Source organism: Mastomys coucha, unplaced genomic scaffold (genome assembly GCF_008632895.1).
Source record: "Mastomys coucha isolate ucsf_1 unplaced genomic scaffold, UCSF_Mcou_1 pScaffold7, whole genome shotgun sequence".
Classification (NCBI taxonomy): domain Eukaryota; kingdom Metazoa; phylum Chordata; class Mammalia; order Rodentia; family Muridae; genus Mastomys; species Mastomys coucha.
Window position 1 is genome coordinate 51,841,410 of NW_022196913.1, and position 17,604 is coordinate 51,859,013.

The 17,604-nt window shown below is 46.1% G+C and overlaps 1 protein-coding gene across 2 annotated transcripts in view; it reads left to right on the plus strand.

The window, feature by feature from the left end:
• The window catches only part of Kdm1b (lysine demethylase 1B), a 39,944-nt gene that overhangs the window by 17,533 nt on the left and 4,807 nt on the right, over positions 1 to 17,604 (plus strand). For both annotated transcript variants that reach the window (XM_031359568.1, XM_031359569.1), the window contains exons 9-19: positions 235 to 419; positions 1,169 to 1,345; positions 1,878 to 1,952; positions 4,879 to 5,016; positions 5,890 to 6,061; positions 9,369 to 9,496; positions 11,243 to 11,374; positions 11,841 to 11,915; positions 14,930 to 15,046; positions 15,771 to 15,896; positions 16,688 to 16,804. In XM_031359568.1, the coding sequence (XP_031215428.1) occupies positions 235 to 419; positions 1,169 to 1,345; positions 1,878 to 1,952; positions 4,879 to 5,016; positions 5,890 to 6,061; positions 9,369 to 9,496; positions 11,243 to 11,374; positions 11,841 to 11,915; positions 14,930 to 15,046; positions 15,771 to 15,896; positions 16,688 to 16,804 (1,442 nt within the window). The remainder of the gene's footprint in view (positions 1 to 234; positions 420 to 1,168; positions 1,346 to 1,877; positions 1,953 to 4,878; positions 5,017 to 5,889; positions 6,062 to 9,368; positions 9,497 to 11,242; positions 11,375 to 11,840; positions 11,916 to 14,929; positions 15,047 to 15,770; positions 15,897 to 16,687; positions 16,805 to 17,604) is intronic.

The following is a 17,604-nucleotide window of genomic DNA, read 5'->3' on the forward strand; positions in this document are numbered from 1 at the left end:
TTGTACCACGGCACATCTGGCAGGTCAGAGATAAGTTTTAGAAAAGTTGGTTCTTTCCTTCCATATGGTCCTAGAGATTGACCTGAGGTCATCAGGCTTGGTGGCAAGAATCTTTACTCATTGAGCTGTCTTACCAGCCCCCTGTGTGTGTGGGCGTACACTCAGGAGTGAGCGCGTAATTCTTGCAGTTTTGAAAGTCCCAGCTTGCAGAGCTGCTTGCCTGTCTCCTGTCAGTTCTAGGCATGAACCGGTACTTCCAGCCATTCTACCAGCCCAACGAGTGTGGCAAAGCTCTGTGTGTGAGGCCAGATGTGATGGAGCTGGATGAGCTCTATGAGTTTCCTGAGTATTCTCGAGACCCCACCATGTACCTGGCTTTGCGAAACCTCATCCTCGCTCTATGGTACACAAACTGCAAAGTAAGTAAGAATGTGCCGTAAGCAGCAAAGAGGAGAGGGTGCCAGTGACTAACTAGTGAGCTAGTCAGCCATGGTGATGCACATCTTTAATCCCAGCACTCCTGAGGCAGAGGCCAGAGGCTGATGAATCTATGTGAGTTCAAGGCCAGTTGGTTTGCATAATGAATTCTAGGTCAGCTAGAGTTATAAAGTGAGACCCTGTATTAACAATAAAATGCAGCCAACCATTGGACTGAGCGCAGGGTCCCCAATGGAGGAGTTAGAGAAAGGACTGAAGGAGCTGGAGGGGTTTGCAACCCCATAGGAAGAACAACGATATCAACCAACCAGACCCCCCCAGAGCTCCCAGGGACTAAACCACCAACCAAAGAGTACACATGGAGGGGACCCATGGCTCCAGCCGCATATGTAGCAGAAGATGGCTTTGTCAGGCATCAATGGGAGGAGAAGCCCTTGGTCCTGTGAAGGCTTGATGCCCCAGTGTAGGGGAATGCCAGGGTGGGGAGGCAGGGGTGGTGGGTGGATGGAGGAACACCTTCATAGAAGCAGGGGGAGGAGGATGGAATAGGAAATTTCCGGCGGGGGCTGGGGGAAGGACTGGGAAAGGGGATAACATTTGAAATGCGAATAAAGAAAACATCCAATAAAAAAACGAAAACAAAATGTAAAAATAAACTTTTAGCCCTAGTTTTTTGTTTGTTTTATAATTGGGTTACTAGTTGCTGTTGGTTTTGGTTTTGTAAACACAGGAAGCTCTTACCCCTCAGAAGTGCATTCCCCACATCATTGTCCGGGGCCTTGTACGCATCCGATGTGTTCAGGAAGTGGAGAGGATTCTTTACTTCATGACAAGAAAAGGCCTCATCAACACGGGAGTGCTCACCGTGGGAGCTGGCCAGCATCTTCTTCCTAAACACTACCATAATGTAAGCAAGTGGCTGTGCAGTAGCTCTGCCTTTGGTTATGATAAGAGACAATGTGTTGCTACGGTGGTACCAGAAACCACATGAACCATTAGGTATAAATAAGACTTGTGAACTTTCTCCCAGGAGGAGAGTTAGGAGCACAGTTTCTCAGTCTGAAAGAAAAATGAGGTTACTAATGACGAGTACCATCTCGTACTGTGGGAGAGCACTGGCCCTCAGATTTATTTCCTTGTGCCAACCAGTCATACTTGGAATCTTATTCCTCAAAACAAAAGCCACGGCTTCTGAAAGCAGGATAGATTGAACAGTCTCATGGCTAAGATAGAATTTTGGCTTCCTTAGCATTGTAGATGTGTAAGGAACCTGGCTTCTCCTAAGGAAGACAGAATGATAGGCCAATTGCTAGAAAATGCCTGACTCACAGAGAAATATAGCTAGATTAGCAGTGCTTGGCAGTTAAAACCTTCCAGAGCAACCGTAACAGCATTTTGTCATATTGTTCTAACTGCTGGTATTTTGTTTCTTTTTGAAGAAATCTGTTCTGGTTGTTGGGGCTGGTCCCGCAGGCTTAGCAGCTGCTAGGCAACTACATAACTTTGGGATGAAGGTGAGACTCTGGGGTGTGTGGGGCTGGGGACAGATGGTTCACTGCTCCTTTGTTTCAAATTTTCCAAGACTTAGTTCCTAAATTGAGTGAAGAATAATACACACAGTGGCTTTCTTTTGAAACTGTCTCAGTACATAGCCCAGGCTAGCCAAGAACTCAATGAAGTCACATGCCTCTGCCTTTCAAGTGCTGACAGTTAAAGACTCATAGCCTCACCAGCCCACATCGTTTTATAGTAGGTTTTAAGGAAGCTTTGGTGTTGGCATTGAGTCAGAACAAAATATAAAAGCAGTAGTAGACTTGCTGTAGGAAGGAGCTCTGATAGTCTAACCTGAATCCACAGAAGTTCTTGGCAGGTTATCATTAACCAGTGGAGGGGATGGCATATTTTCTGGCAACAAATGAAAGCACAGAGAGTCACTGTCTCTTGGGGAAGTTTTTGAATTATGCAGATAGCTTTCTTTTCCTTTTGTAAACCCTAGTACTGAGGGTTGGAACTCTGGGCTTCAGTTAGTGCTAGGTGGGCACTCTGCACTGGCCCTCAGATTTATTTCCTTGTGCCAACCAGTCATCCTTGGAATCGTATTCCTCAAAACAAAAGCCACGGCTTCTGAAAGCAGGATAGATTGAACAGTCTCAGAATTCTGGCTTCCTTAGCATCGTAGATGTGTAAGGAACCTGGCTTCTCCTAAGGAAGACAGAATGATAGGCCAGTCACAGCTAGCCAGGATAGAGACCCCTAGCAGGCAGGGAAGATAGTTCAGCTGGGTGTGGTGGTGCATACTTTTAATCCCAGCTCCAAAGAGACAGAGGCAGGCAGATCTTGAGTTGTAGGCCAGCTTGGTTTTAGGCCAGTCAGGACCATTTAGTGAGTGAGACACTGTCTCAAATCAGGAACCTTCCCCCTAGCTTTCTCTGATTTGCTAAGTTGGACCCATTTCTTCTGTTTAAAATGTTGTAAGGACTTTGATTTCCACTGAAGACAAAGTTCAAATATAGTTTTGTTTTGTTTTGTTTTGTTTGCTTGGTTTTTGTTTTTATTTTTTAAGTCAGGGTGTCTCTCTGAATCCTCAGCTGTCCTAGAACTCCCTTTATAGACCAGGCTAGCCTCAAACTCCGAGATCCACCTGCCCTTGCCTCTGCCTCCTGAGTGCTGGCAGAGGCGGGTTAAATATAACTTAAGGTTCAGTCCTTTTACTTTTCCCTTTTCCATACTTGAAAAGAATTTAAACAGTACCTTCTTGACAGTAAGGATTCGCAGTCACGTTTCAGGTTGTTAGAAGTGTTCAATAGCTATGCCTAAAAGATTTTTTTCTCCTGGGTAGATAGAGGACTCAAGTTGTAGATCCCATTGCCCCCCGGCCAGGCAGGGAAGTCTAGTGAGTTAGTGGAAGCGTCTGTGGGAGGGATCCCCTCTGTGAGCTACAGAAAGGCTTGTTCAGCATTAGATGTTAGGGGCAGTGTCTTTCATTTGTTTTTTACTTGGGAAACTTAAAGATTATATTACAGGGAAGGCTATTAATCTTCAAAGTCTGGAGGGGACTGCCTTTAATGTTCAGCCCGTAGAAACAAGTGGCTCACTGTTAAATTCAGAGGAGGAGGGTGGAGAGGTGGAGCCACTCTGTGTACCTCCCCTAGTCATGTCTGCAGGAGAGTGCCCAGAGACATCTCTGAGTAAGCTGAGCATCGGATGACTGGCAGAGAACTTTCTGGGTGTGCTCCTGGGGATCCAGAGCCAATGGCCGATACTGCAGGTAGGAGCACTCACGTTGCTCCTACTACAACCCAGGCACTTGGAATCCTCGGGTCACATAGACCTTGCCTGCACCCAGCAGCAGTTCTGCACCTCACTGGCATTAGAAACTTGGAGATGGGGTGTCACTCACTGGAATCAGCCAACTTTGTTAAGGTCATACTTCCATACTTGAAAAGGTTCTAGCAATAGATATTTTATGGAAAATTCAGCTCTTGAACATGGTTCTTACTTGATGTGTTTGAAATGGAATTCCCATGTAATCCAAAATGGCCTCACATTTGATCTTCTGCCTCAGTCTCCTGAGTGCTAGGTTTACAAGTGTATGCCACCATCCATGAGTTACGCTGGATACTAATATGATTTCTAGGGACTTGGGAGAGGGCTTCATGTATAAATTGTTTAATGTGGACTATGAAGACTTGAGTTCAGATCTCCTGCACTCAGACACAAGCTAGGTATGGCAGCCTGTGTCTGTAATCCCAGCATGTTGGGGGGAAAGGGAGCAGGTAGCTCTAGGCAATGGCTGGCCAGCCAGTTTAGAGAGAGCTCCAGGTTCAGTGAGAGATAGCCTGCCGCAGAGAAGAAGGCCGAGTACACCTGTTCACACATATACACACACGTAAGTGTACCCACTTTTACACAAACAACTTGTGTAAGGGCTGGGGAGATGGCTCCATGCTCCCCTGGAGGACCTGGGTTTGATTCCCAGTGGTCACATGGTGTTAATATCTTCAGAGATGAATGTACTCATTCATCAAATTTTTTTTTTTTTTTTATCTATTTGTGTTAGGGCTTGGGTTTCACTTTGTAGTCCAGGCTAGCCTAGAACTCTCAATGTAGCACCTGGTAGCTTCAAACTCATGGCAGTCCTCCTGCCTCAACCCCCAGAGTGCTGGGATATTACAGACTTGAGCCTGCAGTCTGGCTCATCCGCTGAATCTTCTCTGATTTGAGAGAAGTGCTGGATGGTATCATTCTGCAGACCAGCCCCTGCTTGTTAGAGCCTAAGCTGCTTTGAGAGTATACCTAGGCTTCTCCATACATAGAGTTGGTTCTATAGAAATATGTTAAAGTGTCTAAGCAAGGAGCTGATTAACACTGCTGTTCTACATTTTTGTAATTCTGCATCTAGTATGATGTTCTATTTACATTCCCCAATTACCTTTTTAGGTGACTGTCCTGGAAGCCAAAGACCGGATTGGAGGCCGAGTATGGGATGACAAGTCCTTTAAAGGCGTGGTAGTAGGAAGAGGACCCCAGATTGTCAATGGCTGTATTAATAACCCAGTAGCACTAATGTGTGAGCAAGTGAGTGTCTTGAAAACTTGTATTGTAGACAAGGAAAATAAAACTTGTTTTTGTTTACGTAGAGTATTACTATGAAGCAGGGGTATGGCCCTCTGGTCAAGTACTGCTCAGCATGTGCAAGGTCCTGAGTTTTAGGGACGGGGTGGGGTACATTATGCTTCCAGAGCAGACAGTATACATAACTTCCTTCATACCCTTTTGCAAAGTAAATAAGAAGGGTTACAAGTGTGCCTTCCCCATTGGGCATTTAAAAGACCTCCCCAAGGACTGTAATTTTTATGTGTGGGTTGTTCGCAGGCTACGTAGTTGGTTCATAATCAAGCCCAGGGTTGCTAGATGTAGCAGGTGAAGATGTAGGATTCTTAGGTAAGTTTGTCTTTCAAACTAGTAATTTCCTTAGTGTAGATATGCCCCAAGTATTATACAAAATAATGTACATGTGACATTTGGGACATAAATAATACTTTTAAAGTATGATATTTCTCTGAAAGTCAGTCACCTAGCATCCTGTCTTGTTATCTTGCCAATCTGGTAGGCCAAAGGTGATTGTTTTCCTCCCTAAAAGTTTCGGCTTCTCTGAGTGTGTATGTTCATTTGCATGAAGATCTGAAGTAGAGACAGAATGTTCAGTAAGGACAGGAGCCCACAGAACCAGAAGCATGAGCTGAAAGCTTAGAGTGCATTGGCTGGAAACTGTTGCCACCTTACCTATTTTCTACTGCTTTGCTTGGCTGTCACCCCCAGCAGGTATACCAAAGCCTTGGTTTTGAGTTATTAGAGTCGTCAGGAGAGCGCTGTCTAACTTCAGCTTAGAAGTTGTAGGTCTTTTTTTCCAGGAAAGACTTTCACCCTGTTCTTCTTGTTATTTTGAAGCTTGGCATCAGCATGCATAAGTTGGGAGAGAGATGTGACTTAATTCAGGAAGGTGGACGGATAACTGACCCCACTATTGACAAGCGCATGGATTTTCATTTTAATGCTCTCTTGGATGTTGTCTCTGAGTGGAGGAAGGATAAGACTCTGCTCCAAGATGTCCCTTTAGGAGGTATGAGGAGTGCGGCGGTGCGATGGTTTAGGAGGTACGAGGAGTGTGGCGGTGCGATGGTTTCCTCGTAGTGTCTTCAGGACATGCATCCCTTTGGCTGAACTTTGCAGATTTTCTCAGAGGTGGGCAGTATCTTCCTGGGGTCCGTTGCTGCTGGCGTGTGCATGCTTGTATGTGCACTGGCTGGGGCACTTGCGCGCACACATGTGCACACGCTCGTGCACACACACACATACACACAAACATACACACGCACATGCACACATGACTCTTACTTTGAGTGGGCACATTTTTAATTAAATTATCCAAACATTTACTTTTCAATCTCCCAGAGAAACTTACTTTTATAGAAACCTGTGGTAAGCCCTTCTTGTAGATGGTTAGTAGCTTATATATGCTTTCTGAAGGTCTCTGGATATCAGAATTTCTTTCCTTTCTTTGGCTTCAGTTGTAATAGGTTAATGTATATTAAAAATAAGTGTAGAAAATAGAACTTTGACTGTGATCCTTGAGTGGGCAATAGTACTCACAGCTCTCAAGCACTTAACATTCCTTACAGCGACCTATTTCCAGAAGGTACCAGATGGGACTCTGTGTACTGCCTCTCACATTTCAGTTTATGTCACTTGAAATTTTGTGATCTGCATTTTTCATTTGTAGTTCTTGAAGTGTGCCTGTTGGGGCTTTCTAATATGTTAATTTCTTTACCCGTGTATTTTGACAAACATGTTCTTAGTTCTTCAGTTGATAATGTACCTCATTTCAGTAGCGGGTGTTTAAAGTTTCATTGCTGCTGCTGCTGCAGTATGCTCTGAGAAAAGCAGCTCAGGAAAGAAAGGGCTTAGGTTACAGTCCATCACAGCAGGACAGGCACATCACATCCAGTCAGGTGCTCCGAGAGAAGAAAATGACCGCACGCCACCTGCTCACCTCGCTTTCCCTGCTTTAATGACACTCTGAGGACCAAAACCCAGTGATGGCATTGCCCACTTTCAGACTTTGTATTCCCACATCCAGGCAACTGAGACATTCCTCACAGAGCATCCTGATGGATGCAATCTCACTGAATCACATCCAGTCCCAGGAAGTGCTACTTTGTGTCAAGTTGACAGTTAAAATTAATATGCACACTGGCACATTCCTTCCTTCTCTGACACCTCTGAGAGACCCGACCTACAGTCAGGTCATCCTTGGAAGTATTGGCAGACTGTCCATGACAGAATTCCCAGAAGTACCCTCAAGGCCGCAGGCTAACTGCAGTGTGTACTGTTCAGACCAACTGATCAACCTCTTGAAGTTGAAATTTTTAGGCTAACTTGAGAATTATTCAAATTTTATTTTTTTTCTTTTGAGACAGAGACTCATTATGTAGTCCAGGCTAGCCTTGAACTTGGAAGCCTCCTGCCTCAACCTCCAGAGTGCTGGGATTTGAGGTGAGTGTCATAACCCCCATCTCTCTTCTCAGTGTTTTATACATATATGACAGACACTGGCTGGGTTCTCTTTGTGTTTTTCTTAGCTACTCACTTGCTGATGTAGCTTCTTCTCTTGGTCTTGCTTTTAAAAAGTTAAAGGAGGCCCAAGAATAATAAGTAATTGTTTAAGCTTAATTTGTTTGAAAAGTTTTGCTGATGTATGCATATATCTGTGTGACATTATGGTTGTATTCTACCTATCAGCATGTCTGTTATGAACAGTCTCAGTACATGGAGAGAGAGAGAGAGAGAGAGTGTGTGTGTGTGTGTGTGTGTATGTGTGTGTGTCCGTGTGTCCATGTGTCCCTGTGTCCGAGTGTGTGAATGCTTTGGGGCTAGAAGTCATTTCAGAAGGAATACACACTAAAGCTTTAGAATATGCCTTACACAGACATGAGATTCAAGCTCCCCTTAGTCTGCCTATGCTTCCTTCCATGCTGGCCTGTAACAGTGGTGAGCTCTCCTGTTCACACAATGACAGGAATGGAGAGCTGCTGTCAGCAGGAATGGGCTGCTACAGAGAGCTCAAGATTCCAGGGCAGAAACCTGGTGCAGACCCAGGGTCCCTGGGGATCTCAATGTTACAAATTAGTCTAAGAATTAGAACGTTTTAGTGAGAATTTGGAGTTGGCAGAGAAACAGAAGTTGAGCTGATCTTAAAGGTATTGAGGCTGAATGGGGATGTGAAGTTCCAGCCCCTGCTCCCCCCTGACCTCCCCACAAGCTACATAGTATTAATAAATAACATACCTTGTCTCAGAAACCCAGGGCTCAGGCTGGAGCTCTGCAGATCCTTGTCTACCCTGCTTCAAGGCACCAAGTCCTGAAAACAAACCAACAGAACAGATGCTCAGTGGTGTATCTAGTCAGACAGATGCACAGCACTCCATAGAAACCTGGGATCTGTGATATGTGTGGCTTCTGTCACTAAACAGGAGCCACCTGCACTAAGATGCTTAGAATTAGGCCTAAGCCAGAGCCCTCAGACACCCAATGTGCACCCCCAATTACTGTCTAGTTAAGACCAACAGAACAGTGTCACAGGAATTCTATAGTAATGGGATAGATAAGTGCTGAAGTAGAGAGTGGGAAAGATTATGTCTGTAAAACAAAGATGAGAGCCGAGCCAGAAAGGAGGCACACACCTGTAATCCAGCACTTGGGAGGCTGAGGCAGCAGCTGCCTAACACGAGATTATAAGGCGTGGAGGGCCAGGCACTGGAGGGTGTACTTAAACTCCACAGCTGGAGAGGCAAGTACAGGAGGGATAGAATTTACTACTCTGAAAGGATCACAAGCTGTGTGGCCAAGCCTCAAAGTGGGCAGGTCGTACTTGATCCTCGGATGAGACCACCAGGTGCCCACCAGCTCAGCTTTTAGAACGGAATTGTCTGTTGCAACAGGAATTCATTACTGATTTAAGGAAGATGGCTGACCCAGTGGAGGTCCGCAGAAAAGAATGCAGCCTAACAGACTTGCAGGGAGATGTTATAGGAAAGTCCAGGCTATAGCAGTGAGCAGGCAGGGAACAGCAAGCCTGTATGTGCTTGTGCAAAGAGACTTTCCACTTCACGAGGAGAGGGAAAACAGTTTCTAGCTAAGCAGGAATTCAACGTGTCTTAAGGTATAGCTTCCTCTGTAGCATTTTCAATTGAGGTAGGCGTTCATGTGCAATGACTCCCCGGCCCCATCAGGAGTTTACCGCATATCACTTATTTGAGTTTGCTTGAGGAGACGGGAAGTCTGGGGCTCTGTTGGGGAAAGCAGGATCAAGAATTGCACAGGAGTTTCCTCTCCGCTGATCTTTCTGCTCTGATCCGTTCTTACCACAGAGAAGATAGAGGAGATCTACCGAGCTTTTGTGAAGGAGTCTGGCATCCAGTTCAGCGAGCTGGAGGGACAGGTGCTGCAGTTCCACCTGAGTAACCTGGAGTATGCTTGTGGCAGCAGCCTGCACCAGGTGAGCCAGCGGGGCCTGAAGTGAGCCCTGACCTACTGTGACATGCATCTGGGGAGCTGGTTCATTCAGGAAAGTCCTGATGCGTAAGCACGGGGATCTGAGTTCGGATCCCCAGCACCCAGGAGAAAGTGAGCTGTGGTGGGGTGTGCTTGTGATCCCAGTGCTGAGGAGGCAGATGCTCACAACCTCAGTGCTGAGGAGGCAGAGGCAGGAGGAGCTGTGAGGGTTACTGAATCACCAGCCTAGGTTCAGGGAGAGACTAGTCTCAAAACCACGGCAAGGAGGCAAATGGAGGTACCCAGAATCCACCTCTGGCCTCTACATCTGTGCACACACATGCATGCTTATAATTATGTGCATATTATATGTATAAATATGGAACTTAGGCTATTTGGGACCAAGAACCAATGTTCTGTTGCCCAGAACATTGATAACCATGGCTTCACAGTATTATTAATTCCATAGGCTTTTTGTTTTTTTTTTTTTAATTTCTGATTCTCTCTCTTGTCTGTTTCTCTCTGTGTGCATACACATACAGTTGCTTGAGTGCTACCACATATGTGTATTGGTCAGTGGGCAGCTTTCCAGAGCCGCTTCCCCTGTAAGCTCTGATGATCAAATTCAGGTCATGTCTGCAGCAAGCGCTTCCACCCACAGAGCTATCTTGCTGGCCTTGTTCTTGTAGCCTAGGCTGACCTTGAACTTGCAATGTGGCTCCAGCTCCTCCTGCCACCACCTCCCATGTTGCTGGGGTCACAGGCATACATCACACTTGGCTGGTCCCTTTTAATTTGCTTTTAAAGCTTGTTCTGTAGCCCAAGCTAGTCCTGAACTCAGGCTCCTCATTCTCAGCCTCCCAGGTGACAGGATTACAGATGTATACCAGCACACTGCCTGTGAAGATGCTTAGTCCTATGATCAAGAAGGGAGAGCTGCTGGGCTGGACCTCAGAAGGGAGCCCCGATCCTGCACAGTGGCTTTGGGAGTCATTCTAGTGGAGCCATGCCGCTAAAAACGCTGCTCCAAGAAACCAAAACACCATAGCCTTGCAGTGCTGTCTCATAGAATTAAAGTTCAAGACTCCCTAATTCATTTCGGCACTGTGAATCCAGCACCCTAGAAGCTGTATGGATGTAGGGCACCTGCCTCACCACCACTCTGCATTACAATGTGAATTCGCCAGCTGGGCTGGGGCTTGGCCTCTAGGAACCTCCTGCCCTTGCTGAAGAGAAAGTTTGTGTGTTTTCCTGTGCTGCTAATAAAATGCCATTTGCTCTCTATAAAATTTGCCTTCCTCAGAGTTGCTGATGCATTAATTGAACTTAAAAAAAAAAAAAAAATCAAGGAGTGGTTCCTATGCTCAGACTGTTTAACCCTTCCTTCCCCGATTATCATGTGTGATCGTACATGTGTAGCGTAGGACAGAGGACGTTCTCAGGTACTGTTCCTCAGGTGCTATCTACTTTTATTTATTTTGAAATAGTCTTATTCTGTAACCTACACTTGCCTGGAATTTAGGGCAATGTCTCAGTTTTCCAGGCGTTGAGTTCTAGAGGCTATGAGCCGCCATCTGCCTAGACCCTCTGTGTGTCGCACAGTTTGCCTTCCCCTATAGTGATGTTCACTGGGCTTCCTTGGTGATTGATGCCTTGGGTGGCTTCTCCCACCTGATGCCTCTTTCTACATTCTCAGGGGCAGCTTTAGGGTTTCCATTATGGCTTCCTAATGCTTTGTGTTGTTTCCCAGGTGTCTGCTCGCTCCTGGGATCACAATGAATTCTTTGCCCAGTTTGCTGGTGACCATACTCTCCTGACGCCAGGCTACTCCACTATCATTGAGAAACTGGCTGAAGGGCTAGACATTCGACTCAAATCTCCAGTGAGTGTGGGTCGGAGGGGTACCTCAGTTTGTTTGGGGAGGCTGTAGTTTTGGGCATGTGATTCTTTGGAGATAGGTGTGTGTTTGGACAGTCAGCTAGTATCTCCCAACACTTTGAGAGCACAACTGTAGCCTCAGAAGCACAGCATCCACCCAGTTAAATAGTGCCTCAATTTGGATACCCAGAGTAGCGTGGGGCGACCTCTCTGATCCTAATCGGATACTTAGTTCTTCATGCCAGTGCGTTTACAGCATCTTAAGATGGCACAGATGATTCGTCTGTCTTTGTGCTCTAATAAAGGGTGTTCCGTTATCCTGACAGGTTTATAAGCTTTGAGTTCAGCTGTACCCACTTCAGAGTGCTCCATACCCAGCACTCTGGTCCTTAGCACTCAGTGGTACACACACCATGGGAGTTGGGAAGGTTCAAATCCTCACGCTGTTTCAAAACATTTTTCTCAAACAGGTGCAAAGTATAGATTATACTGGAGATGAAGTGCAAGTTACCACAACAGATGGTATGGGGCATTCTGCACAAAAGGTAGGTGCTGGGATCCACTATACTGCCAAGGGCCTGTGGCAAGAAAACAGTCTTTCCCATCAAGCTTTGCCCTTGGCTATCTGCCTAGAGACTTGTTGGTTTCTAGTGAAGGAGGCCTACCCAGTAGTTGTGTGTAGCTGTTAAATCTGAAATAGTCAAGCACCATCTAAGCATGTGATGAATGGAATCCTGCATTCTTTAAAGTGGTACATTGGTACATTGGTACATTGGTACATTGGTACATTGGTCCTAATAATTGAATAAGAACATTCCCAGGGCTAGAGATGGAGCTCAAGTGTGGGGACTTGGTACCATCCTCATTTCTTCCTCCCGAAAGTGCCGTGGTCCAGTGAGTATGGGGAAGTGCTGCAGCACAGCCCTCTTAGGGCTGAAAGGGCCTGGTGAGCTTGGGGTTTGAAGGAACCTGTTACTTCAAGTCTGTACTGGTTTTTTGGTTTGTTTGTTTGTTGTGTTTCTTAACTGTGGAACCCTTTTCAAAATCAAGTTTTGTCTTGAAACTGTTCCTCACATAGCTTACGTACTTTGATGTAGCATGGACTTTTGGTAATCAGCTATTAGGTGGATGGTGCAAGTCTAGCTCCTGAGATCACCGTGTGAAGCCTATACTGGGAAATAAAGGCAGCTACTTGGGGCAGAGGGATTTAATCAACCCTGATTCAGGCTTGCTTATTTCTGGAGTTAAGGTGACGATAAAGAGATCTCTCTGATGGACCCTGCCACCTGTTGGCACACTAGCTTTGCTCTCTTCACAGCCCTCAATATTCATACTGAAACAAAGGATTGCATGTTACATGGGAAGACAGGCTTAGAGGATGCATGGGGTTGTCCTCAGCTGGCTGGGAGACATTGCCGTGGTCCCAGCACCCTGCATTCTCATTGGATGTGGCTGGGAATGGTTTTTCAAGCCTCTGGTGATTCCCTGCAGCTTGCACTTGGCGGCAATGTCACGGTCTGTAAGCTCCTAGTGTAAGGCTCTTCGTAAGGTTAGCATTTCAGGTACCACCTTTTAACATTACAGCTCAGCTAGCTATTTGTGCGACTGAGGGAAGTCTGTCTGTCTACATTTTGGTGTCTAGGATAAAATGCTACTTGTATTTCCCTGCCAGGTCACTCTCTGTTAGTGCTGGCTAGACACATGGCACTCCTGAACCTTGTATGTAGGCATTCCAGGTGAACCAGGGCATAGCTGCAAACTAACCAAATTTGTTTATTATGTGGCTAACACTCATCACAGTTTGTGTTGGATATCTTCTCAAAGACGTGAGCAAAAGCTTTCCAACCCAGCTGGGGAGATAGAAACCTATGACATGCTGTAACTTGCTCTCTGCTGCTGCTGCAGGAGAATGAGCCTCGTTGGCCACCAGGGTGTGTCTATACCACGGGACTAGTGGCTTACTCAAGAGCTGGTACTTTTTTAGGAAGACTTGGAGGTTCAACGTCTTTATTTGGAGTTGGGTCAGCTGTTGTTAATGACTGCCTTGGTCATGTGGATGCTCCCCCATGTGAACAGTTGTAAACTTTAGGAGATAAGACGCTTTATACTTTAAGACTTTGGGGAGTCAGAAAAACAGTGACAAAATCCCCAGAAGAACTCTGGGCTTGCTTTGCTTCTGGAATTGGTGGCTAAACCAAACATATGAAGTATTTGAAGACAAGAGTAGCTGGGACTTTTTAGAGTTGAGCTGCTGCATTCTGTGTCATCTAGTCCTGAGACCCTGAGAGGCAGGCTCCCCTCCTCCCCTCTCCCCACAGAGCTCCCTTGCTTACCACTATGGTTTTCCCTGTGAGTGAGAGCTGACCAGTTGCACATACATCTGGGAGGTGTGGCCTGCCTGGCTTTGCCTCAGAAATGCTGCCTCTGCTGACAACACAGTAGTCAAGGCCCCTGCTTCTGCTGCAGCAGGGATAGCAGAGATCCCAGGAAGCCAAAAGGCGAGGCAGGAGTCACCTGTTCTGCTGGTGCAAGTCTTTATATATGGGGTGCTGCTGCTGTTGCTGCTGCTGCTGCTGGTGGTGGTGGTGGTAGTAGGAGTAGTAGTAACTTGATTGAGCCATCATTCTAGCACTAGAACTTTCTTAACAGTAAGGTGAGACACAACAGGTATCTTTGATAACTTGGTTTTATTATGTGGCATCATGCATGGATCCTTTCCTCCTAACCCCCATACGTCGTTGTTTTGGAGCCTTGGTTGGCCTTAACCATCTAAGTGCTAGTATTATAGGCCTGTGTTGCCACACCCAGCCCTGTCTTAAAAGGGTTCAGTTTGACCTTTAGAACCCTTGGGAACCCCTTGGGATCCCTTAGGACCCCTTGTAGTAAAGTACTTTCTGCTTTAAAAGTTCTCATGTGGTTTTTCAGTTATAACCCTAATAACTTGTGATGTGCTTTATCAATTATTATCATTGCCTCCTAGTTTTAAGTATTACTCTTGAGTCTGAGATTAGTAAGGGCAGACATTTCCTTTACATTATAGACCACTGACAGGGATGGTATTGAGAAGGACAGAACAAGCTCTGATGCTGTCGGGCCCTCTCTCCCTGTCTGTCTTCATTTTTTGCTGATAATACCTCACTGTGTATCTGATTGACCTAGAACTTGTTATATAGTTCAGGCTGGCAGGATGATCATGTCTCTATCTCTGCAGTGCTGGGATCACAAATGTTTACCACCATGCTTGGCTGAGCATTTCCATACAGAGCACTGCTTTGCAGAGATAAAGTCTGCTGCCCACCTGACCCAGCACTCTAATTAGCCACCAGGAAGGGTCTGTATGTGCGTTCCTGTGCAGCAACTCTGTCCACGTAGCCAGGCATTTTTGTGCATTGAACAACCTGTGTGGTTCCACACAGAGATCACAGATCATGAAGTGGGGTGCTGTAGGTTTTACAACTGGAAGCAGAGGAGGGAGAGGTGCTTAGGGCTGATATGAGCCCCTGAGAAGTGTGGGTAATTCCTGCAACTGTGTGTGTTACCTGTTCATTGTTTCCCACAGGTATTAGTCACTGTGCCATTGGCCATACTACAGAGAGGCGCCATCCAGTTTAATCCACCACTGTCTGAGAAGAAGATGAAGGCCATCAACAGCTTGGGTGCAGGCATCATTGAAAAGGTGACCTAATAGCTGGGCAGTGGTGGCACACGCCTGTAATCCCAGCACTTGGGAGGCAGAGGCAGGCGGATTTCTGAGTTCAAGAGCAGCCTGGTCTACAGAGTGAGTTCCAGGACAGCCAGAGCTACACAGAGAAACTCCATCTTGAAAAACCAACCAAAAAAAAAGTATAGCCTTATTTTTAAAAATTTCTGATGTAATTTGGATTAAAAAAAGGCCAGCTGAATTCCATTTTGACTTTTAGGAGCTCCTAATCAGTTCTCTGTAACCCTTAGAGTCTCATGTACTCTAGACTGCTTCAGACTCTGTAGCCTAGGGGTAGATTTGAAGTCCTCATTTTCCTGCCTCTACCTATGGAGTGCTGAGGTTACCAGCCTGCCTGTCCTCCATGCCCAGCAGGGGAATGAATCTGTCTGACTTTGACTTTGCTAAAGCAGTCCTTAGTTTGTTCTGCTTCTGTGGCCATCCTCCCTCCCTTGGGCCCAGGGAGCCCATTGTTTTTTTTCTCCAGCCTTTGTAGTCTTCTTTAGCAATGCCATAGATACTAGAAAGACTCTTGAGCTGCATGCAGCTTGTCGGTAAGCAAGAAGCTCAGAGGACTAAGTAGAAAGGACAGACAGTTCTGAACCTAGTGGAATTGTTTCTGAGTGGACCACCAGGTTGTATTTAGAGATGGCCTGTGACTGACAGAGTGTGCTTAGCCATTTCTCTGCTTGCTTTCCAGATCGCCTTGCAGTTTCCATTTAGATTTTGGGACAGTAAAGTTCAAGGGGCTGACTTTTTTGGCCATGTTCCTCCAAGTGCTAGCCAGAGAGGGCTCTTCGCTGTATTCTATGACATGGACCCTCAGGTAAAATTCTGCGGTATGGTTTGAATTCCCTTCTTGAAGGTTAGGGGTTGCTGTTATGTGCCATGCTCAGGAATGAATGAAAATTGTATAGATGCAGGGGATGTAGAGAAGATACCTTGACTGGGGCATTCCCTGTGGAACAGTCCTAGTCCTTGGCCAGCTTTCTCAGAAGTACCAGTTCTGTCCTGGGGTAGACTCAATTCTCGCGAAAGCTTATTTCAGGCTGAAAGTGACTTGCTCAGGTAAGGACAGCAAGAGTGGACCAAACTTAACTGTTGTCTCTACTGAGCTAGAAGGTTCTATACAGGAGGTCCGGGTGAGGACTGATGGGGTAGCTATGTGAGAGAGGTTGACAGCCCTGAAGGAGAAAGCTGTGTGACTGCCCTGCAGCTGTGCTGCCAAGGGAGGAACTTGGCTGCTGGTTCCCACTCTTCCTCACTTTGGGTAAACGTCTTAAGGGGGTTTCATGTGGAAGCTGTGGGAATGTTTAATTATTCCTGAAGAGTTTTCTCAATCTTTCTGTTGCTTCTCAAACACAATTTCATAAATAGCCAAGGGTACCTTGAATTTGACACTTTTTTTTTTTTTACAAGTGTTTCCTTCTTTTCAGGAGGGGGCGGTAGAATGTGTAGGAGGGTGAGTAGTGTGCTGAGGAGAATCGATAGGGATGGAAGTGGAGATAAAGGACAATGGAATGTAGTGAAATCAGCTTAGGAGAATGAGGCCCTTGTCTGTGGAACGGCGTTTAGAGCAAGTGTCCTGTGCTTTTCCCTGTGTGCTTGCAAAAGCAGCAGAGTGTACTGATGTCGGTGATTACGGGGGAGGCAGTGGCATCCCTCAGAACCATGGATGACAAGCAGGTGCTGCAGCAGTGCATGGGCATCCTTCGGGAGCTGTTCAAGGAACAGGTGAGAAAACCCTCCTTGAAAGCAAGAAAGTGCTTATTGTGAATGTGATGTGAGCAGGTGGGGCTGGAAGCCATCTGCATTATGGAACACAAAGGGATCAAGGCAGGAGGCCACATATATTTCCTTTCTCTACCTGAGTACCCTGCTTAGTATCAGGGCTGCCACAGCACAGGTACTGAGACTTAGTTCTGCCAGCTCAAGGTGTCTAGTTGAGTTGGTCTCTGTACAAGCCCTGTTGTACATGCTCTTGATATCCTCAAATGCTTTTCCTTCTGTATTCTAAAGACAGATGCTGGTCACACTAAATTAGGCCTTCTATACCATCCCCATTATAATTCAGTTACCCATTAAAGTCTCCAAGTCCCATTCTGATGGGTTAGTACTTGGACTTGGGTCTTTTGGGGGTTATGACTGTTGTCGTTTTCCCCTCCTCCTCTCCCCTCGCCCTTGAATCTTTATTCTTATTTTCCTTTCCTAAGACTGTAAAAGGCCATATTGTTTTTACAATTCCTGTGTTTTCCCAAGCTGTTTTAACAGCTTTGAATACAACATTCTTTTAAAAGGCATCTATGTAGCCGGGCGGTGGTAGCACATGCCTTTAATCCCAGCACTTGGGAGGCAGAGGCAGGTGGATTTCTGAGTTCCAGGACAGCCTGGTCTACAGAGTGAGTTCCAGGACAGCCAGGGCTGCACAGAGAAACTCTGTCTCGAAAACAAAACAAAAAACCATCTATGTATATAAATGAGCGTACGCACACACACACACACACACACACACACACACACACACACACACACAC